Source organism: Silene latifolia, chromosome 10, assembly GCF_048544455.1.
Source record: "Silene latifolia isolate original U9 population chromosome 10, ASM4854445v1, whole genome shotgun sequence".
In the NCBI taxonomy this organism is placed as follows: Eukaryota; Viridiplantae; Streptophyta; class Magnoliopsida; order Caryophyllales; family Caryophyllaceae; genus Silene; species Silene latifolia.
In genome coordinates, this window is record NC_133535.1 from 20469168 (window position 1) to 20489543 (window position 20376).

General features: G+C 33.9%; 2 protein-coding genes across 3 annotated transcripts; both read right to left on the reverse strand.

The window, feature by feature from the left end:
• Nucleotides 1-899: 899 nt before the first annotated feature.
• On the reverse strand, nt 900-6652 carry LOC141605328 (uncharacterized). Of its 2 annotated transcripts, none has more exons than XM_074424041.1 (3): nt 6191-6652; nt 2740-3491; nt 900-1635 (listed from the first exon to the last, which is right to left on the reverse strand). In XM_074424041.1, exons 1-3 carry the CDS (start codon nt 6476-6478, stop codon nt 1125-1127), a joined length of 1551 nt encoding a protein of 516 aa, XP_074280142.1. In that variant the 5' UTR covers nt 6479-6652; the 3' UTR covers nt 900-1124. The 2 variants fall into 2 exon arrangements, with proteins under 2 accessions (XP_074280142.1, XP_074280143.1); XM_074424042.1 differs by having other exon boundaries at nt 1499-1621; nt 6191-6577.
• A 3666-nt stretch (nt 6653-10318) lies between these two features.
• LOC141605330 (biotin carboxyl carrier protein of acetyl-CoA carboxylase, chloroplastic-like) lies at nt 10319-16492 on the reverse strand. The gene is made up of 7 exons (XM_074424044.1): nt 16145-16492; nt 13785-13841; nt 13545-13699; nt 12787-13084; nt 12349-12420; nt 10938-11003; nt 10319-10659 (listed from the first exon to the last, which is right to left on the reverse strand). The coding sequence occupies exons 1-7, from the start codon at nt 16328-16330 to the stop codon at nt 10636-10638; spliced, it is 858 nt and encodes a 285-aa protein (XP_074280145.1). The 5' UTR covers nt 16331-16492; the 3' UTR covers nt 10319-10635.
• Nucleotides 16493-20376: the final 3884 nt, after the last annotated feature.

A 20376-nucleotide genomic window follows, 5' to 3' on the forward strand; every position in this document is an offset into this window, starting at 1 on the left:
AAGAATAAATTGGAGCCTGCTGAAGAGGAATGTCTGTCTGGCTGCTGTCATGGCAGTCTATTATGCAGTGTGGCATCAAAGAAATCAAGCAAGATTGGAAGGGATTCTGTTGAGACCGAGCATTGTGATTTATCAGATTCAACAATGTCTCAAATTAAGAATGATTAGATGTAAGATTGTAACAAGTGTAGATGCAAACTGGATGGCTTCTATAGTATAGGAGCTACTCTTAATTATTATTGTCCTTAGTTTGTAATAGTTGCTTTTGTGCTTGATGAGAAGAACTTACCTTCTACCAAAAAAAAAAAATAAACAAATTGCAAAAGCAGATTATAAATGACAGATTTTATCAGAAGTTTTGACTAGCATATTATAATTAGCAGAATTAATTTGGGTGTTTGGTAATTACTCCCTCCGTCCCGGACAATTGTTGTCCTTTCGTTTTGACACAAAGACCAAGGAAAAAGGAAATGACCAATAACTAAATGACAAGTGGAACAAATTGAATGAGAATGATCAAATTACTCATCAAGTTCATTCTTAAAATAGAAAGGACAACAAATGACTGAGACACCTCAAAATGGAAAAGGACAACAAATGACCGGGACAGAGGGAGTAGCAGATTACGATTAGTAGATTGTCGGTTTTGTTTGTAAAATGGAGAAAAATTTCCTATTTTACAATATGCTAACCAATATGCTGGGGTAAGCAGTATATTGTAAAACAGCATATTGACCCCAAATATATTGTTTCAATATGTTGTTTACCAAACAGTAAAATTAGCATATTGATTGGTCAAACATGCTAAAACCCTTGAATATGCTAAAAATTGACCAATATGCCGTTTACCAAACAGCGCCAAAGTCGTAAGACTTGTAACTTCTGAGTTCTGCTCACTGAAACATTAAAACAAATTCACATATACAGACTGAAAGAAAGGATATGATCATTGGAGTGAGCCTGCACTGCTGTAGTGCTGTACATGTTTTCTTGTTGTCTACAGCAAAATCTATAAAACAACTATCCTAAGCTCAGCAAACTCTACTTCTATCACTGAGATTAATGACATCTGCTTTACATATTTCATTTTAACTTTTTATACAACACTATTTTCCTCAATTTAACTATGCTCCCCGGTGAACCATCGTCCATTCATCAGCATCTTCACGAACACGCTCATCGATATCATCAACCACTTCATAATCAATGTCAACGATTTCATCGTGAAAATGCAATTCCTCAGATTTTAGTAACTCGGCCGAAGGGTCCTGCCCTTCAATCAAATGATCGGTTTCCAGCCGCTGCATTTCAGCTTCGACCAACGCATGCATCTGGGCCCGCTGCTTGTCTCTCGGGTAAGTGCAATACAAGAACGAGTAAATAATGCAACATAGGGATATTGGAACTACAATTGCAAGATAAAGAGCCTTGGCTAATGATGAAGCATTGCCACGGTCTGTCTCAATTTCTTGGGATAATGTTGATCCTTTAGCAACAGGCTTGTAACCGTAAACATGCTGAGCTAAGAGGCCGACAACTGGAGGAGCAAATGATGATAGTATTGACTCCAAGGAACGATCTAATGCGTAAATGCTTGTTCTTGACTTCTCAGGGACAATTTCTGCAAAAATCGGACTAAAAGATAAAAAACAGTTAAACTACGGTTATTGTTACATCACCCCTTTCTGGACAGATCCAGGAAAATAAGTTATTGTTGCATCACCCCATGGCTAATCACATACAGTAAACTACTGGTGCAGCATCATTTAGAAAAGGAAAATTTCATCTTCAGTGTAATATTTTTTTCCATCTAAGTGACCAAGGATGTAACTCGGGCAAAATTCAATACGATGGGTTAGGTTGTGCGAAATTCTCAAATCTTAAGTGAGCAAAGTGATTTGTGAAATCTCAAATCTTAAGTGAGCAAAGTGATTTGTGAAATCTCAAGGTCATAAAACATGGAATTTACCAAAACCTCAAGGAAAAGTGAAAAGGTTTTTTTAGAAACTTGGACAAAGAACTAATGATAACCATGCCACTATCCACGGTTATATGAGAATCGCTCCCAAGACAGGGTAAAAGGGTCGAACTTAGCTCGATTAGTCCATACATTTTCATTAACATTCATTCATTTAGACTTTTCATCGGGAAGGATTGAACGAAGCTAGTCAATTTGGAAAACTTTACTCCAGACCAAAGAACAGTTCCATGAGGATTTGATTTTCATAACCAACTTTGAAAATTGCTCATTACATTCAACTTGGTTAAATATAGACCACAATCATTGCAAACACATTTAGAAAAAAGATTTGAAGAAAACTCTAATTTTTATAATGCTCCTAAAATTGAAAAAAGTTCCCACTCAAAAATTTAAACTTAGGACTCCAGTGAAGGCCGCCTAAACGAAGGCTCAATTCTGCTATCACCTCCGTCCATGAATAAACTTCCCAATTTGTTTTGCACGAAAAATAAAGGAACATGAGATTTGTGGCTGAAAGTTTAAGTTGACGAAAGATGTAGTAGGGTCACAACTCACAAGTCACAATCTATAAAGACCACTAACGTACCAGAACAAAAAAAAAACTCGAGGTAGGAAGTATATTCGCAGATACATTCACGGACACCCCAAAATGGAAATTATGGAGTTTATTCATGGACAGAATGATTACATCATTTAAACATTCCCAAGGCCCTGTAATTCAAACAATATAAAGAGAGCAACGGATTTATAAAGCATACTTGTTCGTAGCAGGAGCATTCCAGGATATGAAAAATCCCGTGATAAAAAACACCAAACCATGCATGACAGCAGTGGAAGGGTCATCTGGCAAAACCAATAAAAGCACAGCTGTTAGAGGAATTGCTGATCCCGAGCTTATCTGAGCAAGTATTATCCTGCCAGCTTTCGGTAAACGCCCTGACATCCTGTCCCCAAGCCATCCTCCAAACAAACCTCCTACTGAACCGGCTATAGTGAAAAGCCCAAGAAGGAATGCCGTTGTTGTGTGAGAAAAGCCTGTGAGCTCCAACCACATCGGAGCAAATGACAAAGCAGACCAAGGAAACGAGCCCATAACACCCTGGGCCACAATAATTTGGAAAGATGGTATCTTTATGACTGATTTGGCTTCATTTACTAATTCTTTCACTTGCATCTTAAATGATGCATTGGGATTGTGGCCATGCGGACTAGGGTTGCCATTACTGAAATGGGGATCTTTGGCATATATACGGACTAATATACCTACAAAAACACTGATTATTCCGACAATGTGGAAAGATATCCTCCAGCCTGGAATTCCCAACAATGTTAACGGAGCAATTAACACTGAGCACAGGCCACCCAAAATTGCGCCAATATTAGCTGTCAGCTGCAACCAACCAAATGCTGTCCCTCGATTCGTCTCATCAGTAGAGTCGGCCACAAGAGACTGAATAGCAGGAGCAACAATAGCGAGTCCTATTCCATTAAGCGCTCTTGATATAGCAACCTATGCAAAAAAAAAAAAAAAATTTAAAAAAATTGATGAATAATACTAAGTAATAAAAAAAATGACTAGTAAAGAAAGAGGAGATGAGGAAGACATAGAGAGCAAAGATAGACAATATATCGACAATGATATACTCCCTCCGTCCCAATCATTTGTTCACCTTTGATTAAAATACCCCTCATAAAGTGTAAAAAGGGTAAACAAATGACCGGAACTGAGGAGTATTATTGATATTAACTTGAATAACTAAGCAATAGTAAAACAAGCCTTAAGAAGTGGGAAGACGACATAGGTAGCAAATAAACAAAATGGTGCAAACCCTCTCCCCTCCTAATTCATCATCATCATCATTTTCCTAGCAATAACAGACAGACCGTTTCTAAGTCACCCTTTAATGAAAAAGGGGACAATCATTTGCTATTTAATGAAAAAAGTTCAGATGCTTCAAGAGCTGTTTCATGTGCACAAACTTGATAGCGCACCACTCACTCCACCGAAAAAAAAGATATTGATCTCACAAGATATTTCTACTTGTGTGGCACCTATGTTTTTATTGCACGGGTGACACTCTCTGCTGCGATTCCATTTTATCTAAAAGAAATTTTACATCCACATCCCCGGTGATTCACATTTAACAATTTGTGGGCCCTTCCTAACTGAAAATCATATTGCTTGAAAAAATAACAGTGATTGCCATCTCCAATGAATCAGTTGGATGAAGGGTCTATAAGAAACCACACCACTCTCGAAGCACCATTCCGCTTTCTTAGTCAAGATCTTCACTGGAGACACTAGGTTAAAGGCATGACATGGTCTGGTACAAAATGCATTTGCATAACCTTATCATTATATTATATGCAACACATCTCCACCAAATTTCACACTAAAATCCACAACACAATATTAAATCCCAATATCACATAAGGCATTTTGCAACTAAAGCTGAATTTCAAATCATTGATCTTTAAAATTATGAATGTTAAATGTCATTTTCAAACTCAAACAAATGGAAGTGACTCCCTATTAAATTGCAGACATATTGAAAAAGGGCAAGTGTAAAAAAAAAAAAAAAACAAGGGCGTAAGAGCAAGTACAACAGGAGCTCTTCAAGTCCAAGGTGCGCTCAAAGGCAGACCGAGCAGACCTCATTATTAGAGAACAAAAAATGTTTTTATCCAAAACACATTGTTTTCATATGCTCTTCATGTAGAAAAATGAACGGTAGGTCTGCATACTCTTCCCATGAGCAATGGATCATAACAAGCAAAAAAATTTAACCAATTTTGTATTAATTTATGTTTTAAATATAAAATGAATAAGGTAAATTGGTTTTTCTCTCATGGAAAGATGGTAAACGGAGAGCAAAAACAAGTATTCGCCACTTTTTTCTATTGTACATGCTCTAATCATAACCACCACTGCAGTTTCAACACCCCCACTATTTTTATCCAGCACTATGGTCCATTACATTTACTAGTGAACCATTGATCAAGGGTCTAAGCCGAAACCATGCCGTACACGACGCACCATTACTCTCTCTTATTCAAGACCATCCCTAGAGACACTCAATTAAAGGCATGACATGGTCTTGTACAAATTGTATATACTCCTTTCTTTCATCAAACTCAACTATTCAACAGTCCAACAAACCCACAGTTCATTCCACTATTCCAACAAGCCAATGTTTACTCCTAAACTATACTCCCTCCTATTCTAAATAACTCTCCCTATTTCCTTTTTCGTCTATTCACAATACTCTCCCTATTTCCTTATTTGACAAACTTTTATACTTATTTTAATCACCTTATCTCACAACAATACCCCACAATACTCATACTTTATCTTATTTTAATCACCCTACCCCACAACAATACTTATTTTAATCACTTTACCCCACAACAATACTTATTTTAATCACACAATACCTTCCCTCTCTCCAATCTTCTACCCCACTACAATACTTTATCATATAATACTCCCCTCCCTTAATTTTCGTGCCCTCCATCCGCAAAGGTGAGGCTCCCCATATGTTCTCTTTCCTTTTCTTATTCGTCCACCTCATTTTCCACTAACTTTTCCATTTACCCTCCCCATTTCATAACTACAATTATGCAACAATGGGGTTCCCCAACTCACACACAAAATTTTGGGAACCTTCCCAAAAGTAACACAAATTACTTTACTTTTTGTTTTGGGGACCTTCCCTAAAAACAGTGGAGCCCCATTTTATGGGGAGGTTGGTGCAACAATGGGGTTGCTCATTTGAGGAAAGAGAAGGCAAATGGGGAGGTGATTTCTCTCCTTTGCGGATGCTCTTAAGAATAGGAGGGAGTATAACATTTCAACATTAACCCATCAATCCACACACTCTTTTCAACAATTCAACAATCTAACAAACCCATAAATGACATAACCAAGATTTATAGTCAAAGGTGGTGAAAAATTCCAGGGGGTGGCAAACTAGTAATGTAATAAGGTAAATTACGAATATATTTCGTAATTTACCCAAAATTTTCATTGTCCAACCCCCCTTCTTAGTTCCGTCACTAAACCCACAAGTCCAATAATCAAGCAACAAAACAAACGAAATTAAAATCAATGACCCATTAAAACAAAACAAAAACCCACTTCAGATCACATCTTTAATTGCCCAAAAAATCTGAAATCAAGCTCAAATAACATTCTTAAAAAGAAAGTACCTGAGAAAAAGTGTTGGATAATGCAACAAGAAAAGTAGCAGAAGCCCAAAGAAAAGCACCAAGAGCAATAACATGAGCACGATTATGACGAGCAGAAAGATAAACAGCAAGAGGGTAACATGCAGATTGAACAATAGAACGAAGGAGAGTAAGTGATCCTAATTGAGTTGGATCAGCATGAAGTGCTTGACCAACTTCTTTGTATACACCTGGTAATAATGATTCATCTGCTTTCTCCATTATTCCTGCTAAATTTACTAGTATCAATGTCAACTTTTCTGCCTTCATTTTTCCCAGGTTTTGATGTTTAATGGTGCTGATTTGTTGGAGAATCAAGGATCATTGTCATTTTCTGAAAAGTGACTGAAAACCAGACCATCTACCTTGTTCAAACTCTAAAATGTTGTTATTTGTTGAGGCCTGGGGGTGGTTTAGTTGTCAATTTGATGATGTGTTGAGTGGGGCAGGGTCCGGGGAGCGGTGGGGTAGATGATTATCAAGTCGGCAATTCAAGTCAAGTATCAAATGCTGAATTTGCGAACCCACTCAAACTTTTTTTTTTTTTTTTTTTTGGATATTTACATGATATCCCTTAATTTTTCAACTTTTTACATAGTATCTCTACACTTTTTAAAAAATACATGGTACCCTAATTGTCATTATTACTAAGTGTACCCCTAAACTTTATTTTTCATCAATTAAACTCAGTTTTAGGTGTTAGGTAATGACTTGGACGTATAACCAAACTTGTCATTTATTATCCATGACATAAGGACTCTATTAGGCTCAATATCCATCTCGATCCTAATATTTATTGATATATATGGGCTAAAAAAAATTTGACGAAAAATTTATTGATTACTTGCCAAATTATCACGTCCAAAGATGGATATTGAGCCTAATAGGGTCCTTATGTCATGGGATGATAAATGACAAACTTGGTTACGCGTCCAAGTAATCACTTATGATTTAACGCCTGAAACTGAGTTTAATTGACGGAAAATAAAGTTTAGGGGTACACTTAGTGATAATGACAACAATTAGGGTACTATGTATGTTTTAAAAAATGTAGGGGTACTAATTTTAGGGTACCCTTAGCAATTGGCATACTCTTACTCTCTCTCCTCTTTCCCTCTAACACTTTATTCATCATATTCATCGCTATTCCCTACCGCCCCACTACCACTTTGCCCCAATGTCACATCGTCTCTACTTCCACCTCGCCCTAACTACCGCCTTGTCGCCACTAACCACACCGCATCCACCCCAATCAAAACCCCATTTCACACACCATTCAATATTGTTCAAATATAATATAAAACATGCATCGAGCATTAGTATAATACAAACTTGACCTTCCGTATCAATCATTTGTTTAAATTCGTAAAATAACTTATACTCCCTTCGTCCCAACTACTATATGTTTACCTTTGATTAGGGTACTTCTTACAAAGAATAAAAAAGGTAAAACTAATGAATGAGGCGGAGGAAGTACTACATAGAATAAAATCCCCTATTTACTAAATGAATAGGTGAAACTCCAACTTTTTCCGCCTAAAACATATTTCCTAGAATAGTGCTTGGTATTTTTAGCATATACTATATGTGTGGACATGATAAGTTATAAATTGATATAATCTTTTGTATTTAACTATTTATAACATTTAATATTTCACAATCTGCACAAATTTATCCCCGATCTTTTTAGGATAAAGAAATTCTTTTTTTTAAAGAACTTATTGATAAAAATTTATTGACTTTTTATGATAAGAAGTTGTGGCTAAAAAATAGTAAATATTTGTTAAAATTCATTGACTTTTTATGATAAAAAAAATGCAGCTAAAAAATATGTTATTAGTAAATATTTGTAAATTAACATCATTAATTTCTCGGTTAAAAAAAACAAAAAAAAAACTCATTTTATTACTTCTTACGATTTAATTTTTTATTTATTTCTCTAATTAAAATACATTAAGGAGAAACATGAAAAATAAGTGAATTATCAATTTAAATTCTATAAATAATACACTAAAAAGTAAAACTCTATAAATACCGTGCATATATTGCACGGGGTCTATATTAGTAACTCTATAAATACCGCGCATTCATTGCGCGGGATCTAAACTAGTATGTAAACAAATGATTATGACAAAAGAAAGACAATATTAAACAATAGTACCATTAATAAATAACAATGCAACGAATACTAGAAAACTTAGGGTAAGATTATTGGTAGTTTTGAGACAATGCTTTGGTAAGTCTTAAGACAAGACTTCTCAAAACTACCAATAATCTACCATAGTCTTGACAAAGTCTTAAGTTGAGTCTTGGAAATCCAATACTCAACTTAAGACTTTGGGTGAGTCTTGACCCCGCCTTAAAGGGAAATTAACCAATGAGTGAATCCATGTGTCATTTTTTTTTGTGAAAAAAATGAGTAAGTGAAAAAGTAGAGTTTGGGGTGAATCTGACGGATAATGTGTAACACCCCACGTTAATTGAAGAGGTCCAGTGATAGGCTTAGATGACTAGTGCGTGCACTTTCTTTTCTGGTTATCCATGCAAAAGAACTCCAAAGTTAAGAGTGCTTGACTGGGAGTAGTCTTAGGATGGGTGACCTCCTGGGAAGGTTCCGGGATGCGCATGAGTGAGGATAAAATACGCTGGAAAGGACACGTGTTGATCCGTGGGCCATTTACACAGCCTGGCGAGCTATCATAAGTAATCGCTCCCGACCCGGTTTGGGTCGGGGTGTTACATAATGTATAAAGTCTGAGGTGAGTCTGAGGTATGTTTGAACAATAAAGAAATAATAAAAGTTAGTAGAAAGTTTATGTGACAGAGTTTTAAGACTTAGAGAATCTTGAATAAGTTTGTCAAAGTGGGTAAACAAAGCCTGTACCATTTCCAACGTTTGTCCTTAAACGTTTGTGAGGGTGGTGAAGGTTGAATCTCAACATTTGTGAGGGTTATGAACGTTGGTGTTCAACGTTGCTCATGGTCTCATGGGGTTGATCGATGTTGTTCAATGTTGGCAATGGTTCAGACGTTGGTGTTCAACGTCCAAACTATGGTCGACGTTGAATATCAACGTGCAACACCATGGTCGACGTTGATTATCAATGTCCAATACATGGACTTTGAATTTCAAAGTCCGATCATGGTTTGGACTTTGAAATTCAAAGTTCATCTATGGGTCGGAGTTTTAAATTTAATTTTAACCGTGTTTTGCTAATTAAATTGCTAATTTTTAATTTTTTGTTTGTTGTGTTTCGATACTTTTTAACGTTTTAATCTCGTTAATGCAAATGGGAGATAGAGGAATGAACGTTAATGTCATGCGGATTCGAACTTATTTTTTAACGTTTTAATGTCAAATATTTTTCGATATTTTGTAACGTTTTAATCTTGTCTTTGAATTCGATTATCAAAATGTTGTATTTTTTTTTTTTTAATTTGTTATTTGGGAGAATTTGGGACATAATAGAGTAGAGAGAGTGTCAAGGATAGTGTGTCCTTTTTTTAAGAAACGTCGACGACCTTTTTTAGCCCCCATTAAAATCAAACCTGAAAACGACCCAATCCAAACATAACAAGACCCGAATATTACCAAATGTATAATCCTCTTTGTGCCTAGTGGTTAGTTAGTATCTACAATTGAACGAACATATAATTACCCCATTAGCACAGACCATTTCATCGAGACATTTGACAAAAATTGAGCCAAACCCAATTGATCTTCTACCTAAGGACCCAATAGTAACTCACCCAAATATGACCTGAAGTCGCGATGACAAACCCCGATCTAAATGACTCACTTACCGAATCTAGTTAGGTGGGTGCAACCCACACCCTAATCATAAATTTGTACATCTGTTGAATTCGTTACATATTGAGAAGAGTTTGAACTTTGAGGGTAGTCGGAAAAAAAAAAAAAAAAAAAAAGAGGCATGTGACTTCTCATAAACGAGCACACAAAGCTAACTATTCTTATCTTGATAGTTCATATTCAACTTTGGTTGTCGACTTTATTAGTACTTTACAGAGAGAAAAAAAACATGAAAACGATTATTTTGATAGATCAAACTGGACAAACATAATTGACAATCAAAATGAAACAATAAAAATGAGACGAAGTAATAACCTAGAAATAAGATGAGCAACTTTGATATCTATAAGAAAATACACCATCATAAGAGTAATCTATTCTACCAAATCAACCAAAAACTGAACGGACTGCAAACAACATTGACAAAAATTTGACAACCCCTCGATAACTATCTACGAGGGAGAAAAAATAATGTAATATGTTCCTGCTCTTACTGAATGGTACCTCATTTTGCTTGGAATAAATTTGCCCACAAGCTTAGGAAAGAGTTTTAAACAAACTGACTATCATGACCTCATAATAACGGTTCTGCAGTTTCCTTGCTGACGTAACATCTCTAGGGCTGAATGGCGAACAAGGGCTGAAAAGGGAATAACACGAGATTCTTATTGTTTGCAATAGAATGAGGAGAACAAGTTTTTATATGGGAAATCGAGTTTCTATACTCGGTTATCCAGTGTAAAATGTTATTTTGTACACTCTAAAAGTGAAACATAATTTCCCATGAACAATAAGCAAAGCAAAAGAATTTAAAAAGACTTCATATTATATAACGGGTTAGAGTATACCTATGACATCGAGGCATACTAAATATATATAAGAAATTTTTGTGGGAATAACATTGAGGAGGAAACTTACAGTGTCTAAGCTAACAGGTTTTCCATCTTCTGCAAGAACTTGAACTACTGTTCCCGATTGATCAGCCTATGAGCAAAAAGTTGAATCAGAACTTGAAATTTGCAGGACAATGTGAAGACTACTTCCTCAGAGAATGAAAACATGGAAAAACAGTGTTCATCATCTAATAATTAATGAACAGGTCAGTTACACAGGGGAAAGTAAGCACGGGAATGACTGCCAACACAATGCCTTCAAAATAATGCAAGAAAATTGAATGAAACCGCGTTTAGAACTGAAGCTTATTTGAGATAGCAGTCTAGTGTATTCCTTCGCAACCATGACCATCTTTGCATAAATAAGTCACCTTTAACTGTGATGCCTAGAGCACAAATCAAAGAATATACCTACTGCACAAATATAGAACTTTTCTTCAATACGACACCAACAAAGGCAAGATTCTTTCTAACTCCATTCCAACCCCTTGGACTCCCATACCCACCTCTTCCCCAAGGTTTCAAACTTCATTCCTTCACCATATAATCTTAAAATGAATCACATAATTATAACTTATAAGGAGGTATGGGGTTCTTAGTCCATGCCTTCATGGTATTACATTTCTTTTCATTTTATTCCATTACGACTTTTTGAACCAAACGTCCCATAAGTGATGTTCCACAGTTTCACTATCTTTTGTTCTTCAATGGGGCCATAATACACAAGCGCTGTGTCAATCAGCTACGATTAAAAGAGCTGTAATTTGTTTTGACTTTTTTTTCCCCTCATAAGTCTTAAGTACCAGCGTCCTATCTACCAAGTAAACAGAAGCTATAAACAGCGACCTCTCTTCCTTGGTCCACAAGAATTAAGCCCTAACAAGTTTCTGCCGTAGGAGGCTTTAACCATAGTCAAACAAAGTTTAATATCCTACTTTGTACGATAACCTACCTATAGGCTATAGCCCACATGCAATGCAAGTTTTCTAGAACTAATCACTAAGGCAGGATTCAGGGCGAAACTAGGTAGTACCATGATGTCAGAAAAACTAATGTCCAGACTACCCTGAAGACATGGATAGTTTCGTTTAACTCTAGTCCATCATAATCCATACAATCACAAAACGGTTTAAACGAACTTCAGGCTCAATTGATGGTAACTAGTTGGTGGACACAACAAGAGGAGAATATGCTGGAAATGTTGTATGTGTTAATAAGACACCTTAGGCAAAGGTGTATGAAGAGCTATACATAATATTTTTTTCGTTTTATAGCCCGTTATAACAAATGAATAAATGAAGGTGATGCTTGTTAAATGTATCCAGAAACTATGCTCAATCGCACCAGGTACAACATTTCAATTTAACAAGCTTCCAATGGTTCCACGAATCCGCGATGCCTATAGATCAATATGACAAGATAAACGTAAAACTTACTTCAATTTCGTTCATCAACTTCATGGCCTCAATAATACATAGAACCTGTCCTTTTTGCACTTTATCTCCAACCTAAACACCAAAACTCGGTTATAGGACATGTTTGCCAAAAGCATAGTAGAAAATTGAGCTTCAACAAGCAAATCTGATATTCAAGGTACTACTACCTTCATCCCATTCTTTGGTGGTCATTGTCAACTCTGACTATGACCTCCAAATGTAAGTAGAGACACGGTGTAAACTTTGCCATATTTGATTTATCACAGTTGCTACTTCGTATAATTTTTTTTAAAAGTTGTAACTATTGAATATACTGAGGAAACAACAGTCAAAGTCGACAAAGACTGTCCACCAAAGTCAAATGAGGACAACCAGACAATATAAATGGGATTAAGGGAGTACTACTTTTTTAGCGAAGCTGAAGACGAAAAGAATTACCTTCACAAATGCTGGGGAACCAGGAGAAGGGCTTCGGTAGAATGTCCCAGCCATAGGGCTCTTAAGAGGAGGAACTGTTGACGTGGCTGGCTTTGGAACAGGTGGAGCAGATGCTGGAGATGCTGAAGGAGCGGCAACTGGGGCAGAAGCATATGAGGGTGCTGCTTGTTGAGAAGTTGACTGCATCATAAACACAGGAGCAGGTGGTGATTGTATTATGGCCTCCTTCTTACGGATTAATATCTCACAATCGGATTGCTTCATTTGCAACTCCACAATGTCTCTTGAATCTACGAGTCTAAAGGGCATAAACTATGATGCATTAGGAACTGCCATAAAGAATAGTAGAACCAAATAAAGAAGGATGAAAATAGGGGAAGGGGATATTAAAATTAATAAATAAATAAATAAAGAGATGAGAAGGAATTAGAAGAAAGAAAGGGAAAAAACTAGAGTAGCCCAAAAGCAACGTTAACACTCCGCTGAACTATTGGTGGTCGACTGTTGTGAGTTAGTGACCTTTGACAATCAATTTCTCCAAATAAATGTAGAGATACAAGGTAAAATTGTTCATGGTTTCACTTATTCAAACCAACTATAATTTCAAAAAATTGGAAGCCGTGTTAGTTGTAACTATCATTTACTGTTGAAACAAAATCAGTCACCGCCGACAGCATTTGACCACCAAAGTAATATGCAGAAGGTAAATATGGGATGGAGGGAGTAACACATGAGAAAAGATAGGAAAAGATATTTACTTCACAAGTCTGGCAACTTGGGCAATGAATTCAGATATAGATTCCTCTGACGCTTGTGTAGTGACCGACTCACTTGAAGGCTTGCCATTCTTTATCTCCTGTGCAGATGCTTCAGGTGTAGATGCAGTTTCACTTGAGGATCCACCCAAGCTAGCCTTGAGGTAACAATGTCTTTGAATGATATCAATGCACAGTAATCTTGAAGAAAGATGCTCAGTCAACAGAGTTTAAGAAGCTTACATTGTTTAACTGGGCTGTAGCTGCAACAGAACCAGTGCGTAAACCCTGCTGTGTGTTCTGTAATGTCGCAGGACAGCAAGTGGAAAGCGTTTAAAAGTTAATTAAGCACAAATGTAGGGTATCACAATCTCTAAGTTACTCATTCTCCAGGGATCATTACACTGCGTTTCAGAACATGACCAAACACTTAGATTAGTTAGACACGACCGTTTCAATGCACTTATCTTCTTCTTGCACTAGAGCAAGTACAGGAACATTTTTCTTTCCAAAATCACGGTTGAAAGCAATGAAGCAGCAGTAGTTCACCTCAGAAATGTTACATATTCAGCATTTATACAGTTGCTTTTTGACCAAGTACGATAGAATCTACCACGGAATAATGGGCTTTTGGACTGCGTCAATTATAAGGCATAATTCATAACAGCCCTTATACATGTAGTTTTGTCTTAGTCCTTAGCCAGTCCAGTTATCAGACTTTCAAAGTTAATTTCTATTTTTTTAATTTTTACTTCTACCCGAAGGACTAATTCAAAGTTTTAAACAACAAAGCATACTTCTCAGCTTCTATAAAATAATCCTGAGCATCCTGTGAAAATCGCTCTATTGATTCTGAAGACGACTGCATCCTACAAACATCACTCCCAGACCTAAAGTCCTAAATTAGCACTTCATGCTCTTGAAGAAGGTTTTTCACTTGAAGGGATCAAATTTATTGAGCTGTTGTTCTGGCCATCCCCTTACCATTTGAAAGGCGTAAGGCACGCAGAGACGAACGACGTAATGGAAAGGGTCATGCCTCATAGACACAAGACACGATATCTTTGCAAACAAATCTGTATTTTCAAAATTCAATTTAATTAAACGATACTTTTTTATGGATTTTAAAAAGGGCTAAAATGTGAAGAGGTAAAAGCTAGGGATACCGTGTCAAAGAGACGAACATAATAAAAAAAATATATATGAAAATTGCGTAGTAGTGCCTCTTGCTAGTTGCACTTATCTAAAAGGTGCACATAAGGCGCACCGATTTGTTTGACTAGTGCTTCACTGAGCATAGGGCTTGAGTGCATCAAAGGCATGTTCTCCTAAAACTAAGGCCGCCGTCCTTCACCCGGCCACAATCATGGTTTAAAAATGCGGTACTGATAGTGATTGTGGTGACGGTCACAAAGCAAACACACCGGTTACAGTTACAGTTGATTAGAAGAGGAAAAAGAGGTATAGGGGAGGGGGACAAGTCGAAATCCACCACATTTTGTTTAGGAAACATTGAATGGAGTCTGGGAACATGAGGAGTGAAAATATGTTACCCCTCCCCTCTCTTTTATTCCTATATTCATATCAAACCAATGTCATGCTCTCAGCCTTGAATCGAAATCATTTTTGCCATTTGCACAATGTAACCACCTATCACAACAACGTCACTATATTCTACTCCCTCTGTCCCGGTCATTTGTTGTCTTTTTTTTATTTTAAGAATGAACTTGATGAGCAATTTGATCATTCACACTCAATTTGTTCCACTTGTCATCTAGTAATTGACCCCCTCCTCTTTCCTTGATCTTTGTGCCAAAACCAAAGGACAACAATTGACCGGGACGGAGAGAGTACATGGCAATCTCACACCTTCGATTAACCACGCAATAGGCGTTTAACAAATTTCCACACTGCACTTGAATGCTTGAAATGTCTCCGTAACCTACTCCTCACTATCTATAGCATTCCAAATTAATCAACCAATATTCCACCAATCCCCCAACCATATCATTGATCCAACCAAAACACTTGTTACCAAATAACATAAACCTGCCCTATACACTACGTCACCAAGCTTTCTGCGTTTCCTACGCATTTCTAACATGATGAACAACTCAATTTGAAATCAAATTACACTAGATCATATGAACGGATAACATTAATCTAACAGTAATTATCCCGTAAGACACACACCGACTTATAAGTTATACTCCCTCTGTCCCGGTCATTTGTTGTCCTTTTCCATTTTAGTCATTTGTTGTCCTTTCTATTTTAAGAATGAACTTGATGAGTAATTTGATCATTCTCATTCAATTTGTTCCACTTGTCATTTAGTTATTGGTCGTCTCCTCTTTCCTTTATCTTTGTGCCAAAATCAAAGGACAACAATTGACCGGGACGGACGGAGTAACACCTTACGACCTCATTTAATGATAGCAATAAATGCGACCTATAAGCATTACGACAATACGAGAAGTCTATTTTGATAATTTATGTCGATCTAAAGCATTGGACAACTAACAACATAGGAGCATTCACATCTAAGTTAAAAGTAACAAGTAAATTAAGTAATGAAATTATGAAAAAGAGAGAAGAAAAGAAACCTGAGAAAAAAGGCGAAGATTAGGGAAGGAAGAGGAAAGAGAGAAGGCGAGCGAGGAGAGAGAGTGAGAGGAGAAAACATGGCGGCGACGGCGTAGAGAGAGTGTCGGAGATAGAGAAGAGGTTGTTGCGACGGTGGTTTCTACGGCAGTAGCTGCAGCTACGGCTGTCGGAATGCAACTCGACATTGTTGTTGATGATGATGATGTTGTTCGCTGTTTCTTTGTCGTGTGCTAGCTAATACTTTGATTGTACAAGTTGTACTAGGCTGTTCCAACAAAATTTGGAGAGAGGGAAAAAGAGAGTGGGAACGGGATTTCTGGATTGGATTGTATATCTACTTTTGGAAATAAGGTCATTCGGGTTGGATATGACTTATAAGTATATAAGTCACAACTAGTTTTGTTACCCGTGAAAATCACGGGTTATCTCTAGGAAAATCTATAAACTATAATTAAAAGGTTACCCTAAAATGACAAATAAACGCCACCTAGACAAAGCCACGTAGGATCCAAAAAGTCACCTAGATTAAATTTAATGTGACGTGGCATATTTAAATGTGATGTTGCATATTTTTAATGTGACATGGATTATCAATTTATTATTACATGACATTAATTTAAATCATTTATCTATAAATTAATTTAGTTCACTTATATCTATAATATGAAAGGATATTATCATTATTCTTAAATTAGTTTTGTATATTAAATATATTGTCTTCCAAAATTTATATAACCCTTCAAAATTTACATCAAATTTCATAATTTATAATTAATATTGACATTTAAATTGAAATTTTTATAATAAAACATGTTAATAAATTTCATAATTTATAATTGAAATTGATATTTTAATTGAAATTTTTGTAATAAAACATGCTAAGAAATTAATTAAACCTCTTTATATTACTAAACACTCACCATTATTTACATTTTCCTATTTAATTCATTGTTTTTAAAAATTTTGTAATAAAACCTTTAGTAAACTAATTAAACCTCTTCATATTACTGAACACCCACCAATATTAACATTTTTCTATTTATTTTTTTTTTAATTAAACATGGTAATAAATTGATTAAAACTCTTCATAATACTTAACACACACCAAATTAATTAAAAGTTTTCCTATTTAATTAATTTTTGTAATATAATATGTTAATAATTTTATTAAAATTCCTTATATTACTCAACACCCATAATTTTCATTAACTTAAAATGACAAATAAACGCCACCTTGACAAAGCCACGTAGGATCCAAAAAGCCACCTAGCTTAAAATTTAATGTGACGTGGCATATTTAAATGTGATGTTGCATATTTTTAACGTGACGTGTCGAATTAATGTGACATGTATTATAAATTCATTATTACGTGACATTAATTTAAATCATTTATCTATAAATTAATTTAATTCACTTATATCTATAATATGAAAGGATATTATCATTATTCTTAAATTAGTTTTGTATATTAAATATATTGTCTTCCAAAATTTATATAACCCTTATAAATTTACATCAAATTTCTTAATGTATAATTAATATTGACATTTTAATTGAAATTTTTGTAATAAAACATGTTCAAAATTTCATAATTTATAATTAAAATTGAAATTTTAATTGAAATTTTTGTAATAAAATATGTCAAATAATTAATTAAACCTCTTCATATTACTAAACACTCACAATTATTAACATTTTCATATTTAATTCGTCGTTTTAAAAAAATTTGTAATAAAACCCGTTAATAAATTAATTAAACCTCTTCATATTACTGAATACCCACCAATATTAACATTTTCCTATTTTTTTTTTTTTTAATTAAACATGGCAATAAATTAATTAAAACTCTTCATAATGCTTACACACACCAAATTAATTAAAAGTTTTTCCTATTTAATTAATTTTTGTAATATAATATGTTAATAATTTTATTAACACTCCTTATATTACTCAACACCCATAATTTTCATTAACCTAAAATGACAAATAAACACCACCTTGACAAAACCATGTAGGATCTAAAAAGCCACCTAGATTAAAATTTAATGTGACGTGACATATGTAAATGTGATGTTGCATATCTTTAATGTGACATGTCGAATTAATGTGACATGTATTATCAATTTATTATTACGTGACATTAATTTAAACCATTTATCTATAAATTAATTTAATTCACTTATATCTATAATAGGAAAAGATATTATCATTATTCTTTAATTAGTTTTGTATATTAAATATATTGTCTTCCAAAATTTATATAACCCTTACAAATTTACATCAAATTTCTTAATTTATAATTAATATTGACATTTTAATTGAAATTTTTGTAATAAAACATGATAATAAATTTCATAATTTATAATTAAAATTGATATTTTAATTGAAATTTTTGTAATAAAACATGTTAAGGAATTAATTAAACCTCTTCATATTACTAAACACTCACCATTATTAACATTTTCCTATTTAATTCATTGTTTTTAAAATTTTTGTAATAAAACCTGTTAATAAATTAATTAAACCTCTTCATATTACTGAACACCCACCATTATTAACATTTTTCTATTTAATTTTTTTTATTTAAACATAGTAATAAATTGATTAAAACTCTTCATAATACTTAACACACACCAAATTAATTAAACGTTTTTCCTATTTAATTAATTTTTGTAATATAATATGTTAAGAATTTTATCAAAACTCCTTATATTACTCAACACCTATAATTTTCATTGACATTTTGTCATATTTAATTCATCTCTTGAGGTTCTCAGCAATCAATTATCTAATTTAATAATACCACAAAATAAATTAAAAATTAAATTAAAATATGGGAATTTATGGTTGTGTAATGACTATAACCTACAATACCTATAATAGTTTATATTCAAATTATTTATTTAAAATATGCCCATTTGTCATGAGTTTATAAGTTGTGGATTGTATTTTATGGTTTAATTTATTTATTGGAATATATTGAGTATATTGAGTATTATTGTCGAGTATTATTGTTGAGTATTGTTGTTGTTGTTGTTGTTGTTGGTATTGTTGTTGTTGTTGTTGTTGTGTCCAATAAAGTATATTTTAATTTGTTATTTTGTTGGTTTTATGAATCGTTTACTTTATATTTGAATTCATGTTTTTCAGTTGGTTTAATTTAAGTGACTTATATGTGACAATGTTTTGATTCGTTTGTCATGTTTTTGCCAGGTTGATGTTTTATCTTTTGGTCAATGTATTTTTTATATAACTTTAAAGCACCATGAAACATATATGAATGCAGATAAGGCAAACCATCATGTGGATAATCTGAAGAGGGAAGAAATACAAATAGCACAAAACTGAGATAAAATTAAAGGTAAAAAAACGTAAGGTATAAACTTATAAGTAATGGATGATTGTTGATCTCAAAATAGAAGTCTTATAACTTTTTGTTTTTAATTTGTTATTAAACGTGTATTGTGGTGTAATTTTACTATTATATTTTTCCGGATCAATCTATTTGAATTTGTATTTTTGTATTCACGAGTATAATCATTTCTAACATATATTTTTCTTTTCATTTTATATGAACTATTATCAAGGAATGTAATAAAAGGAAGCGAAAGTGAACCTTCGAGTAAATATTAAATAGTATCATTTCTAAATTCTACTTCGTATGTTTTTTTAAGTTTATGTATTTTTTTTGTCAAAACAGGAATAATACATAAAACTTACTCTCATAATTTCCTAAAAAAAAAAAATACTCTCATAATTAATGGTAAATAAATAAGTACAAATAATTGAATGAAAATTCTTTAAAATTTCACAATTTACTTTTTTGAACCACCATGACAATAATTAATCATTTTAATTATGTTATTTCCTCTTCTAATTTAAGTTTTCTCCAACTCCCATCTTTTGATTGTTTTTCTATAAAATTTACTTTACTTTTTAAAGTGGTTTATGCTTTTTTAACCATTATAATAAGATGATCGTTGATCTCAAAATAGAGATCTTATAATATTTCTTTAAATTTGTTATTAAGCGTATATTGTTGTGTAATTTTACTATTATGCTTTCCCGATCAACCTATTTGAATTTGTATTTTTGTATTCATCAGTATAATCATCTCTAACATATATTTTTCTTTTTTATTTCATATGAACTATTATCAAGGCATGTACTAAAAGGAAGCGTACTAAAAGGAAGCGAAAGTGAACCTTCAGATAAATATTAAATAGTATG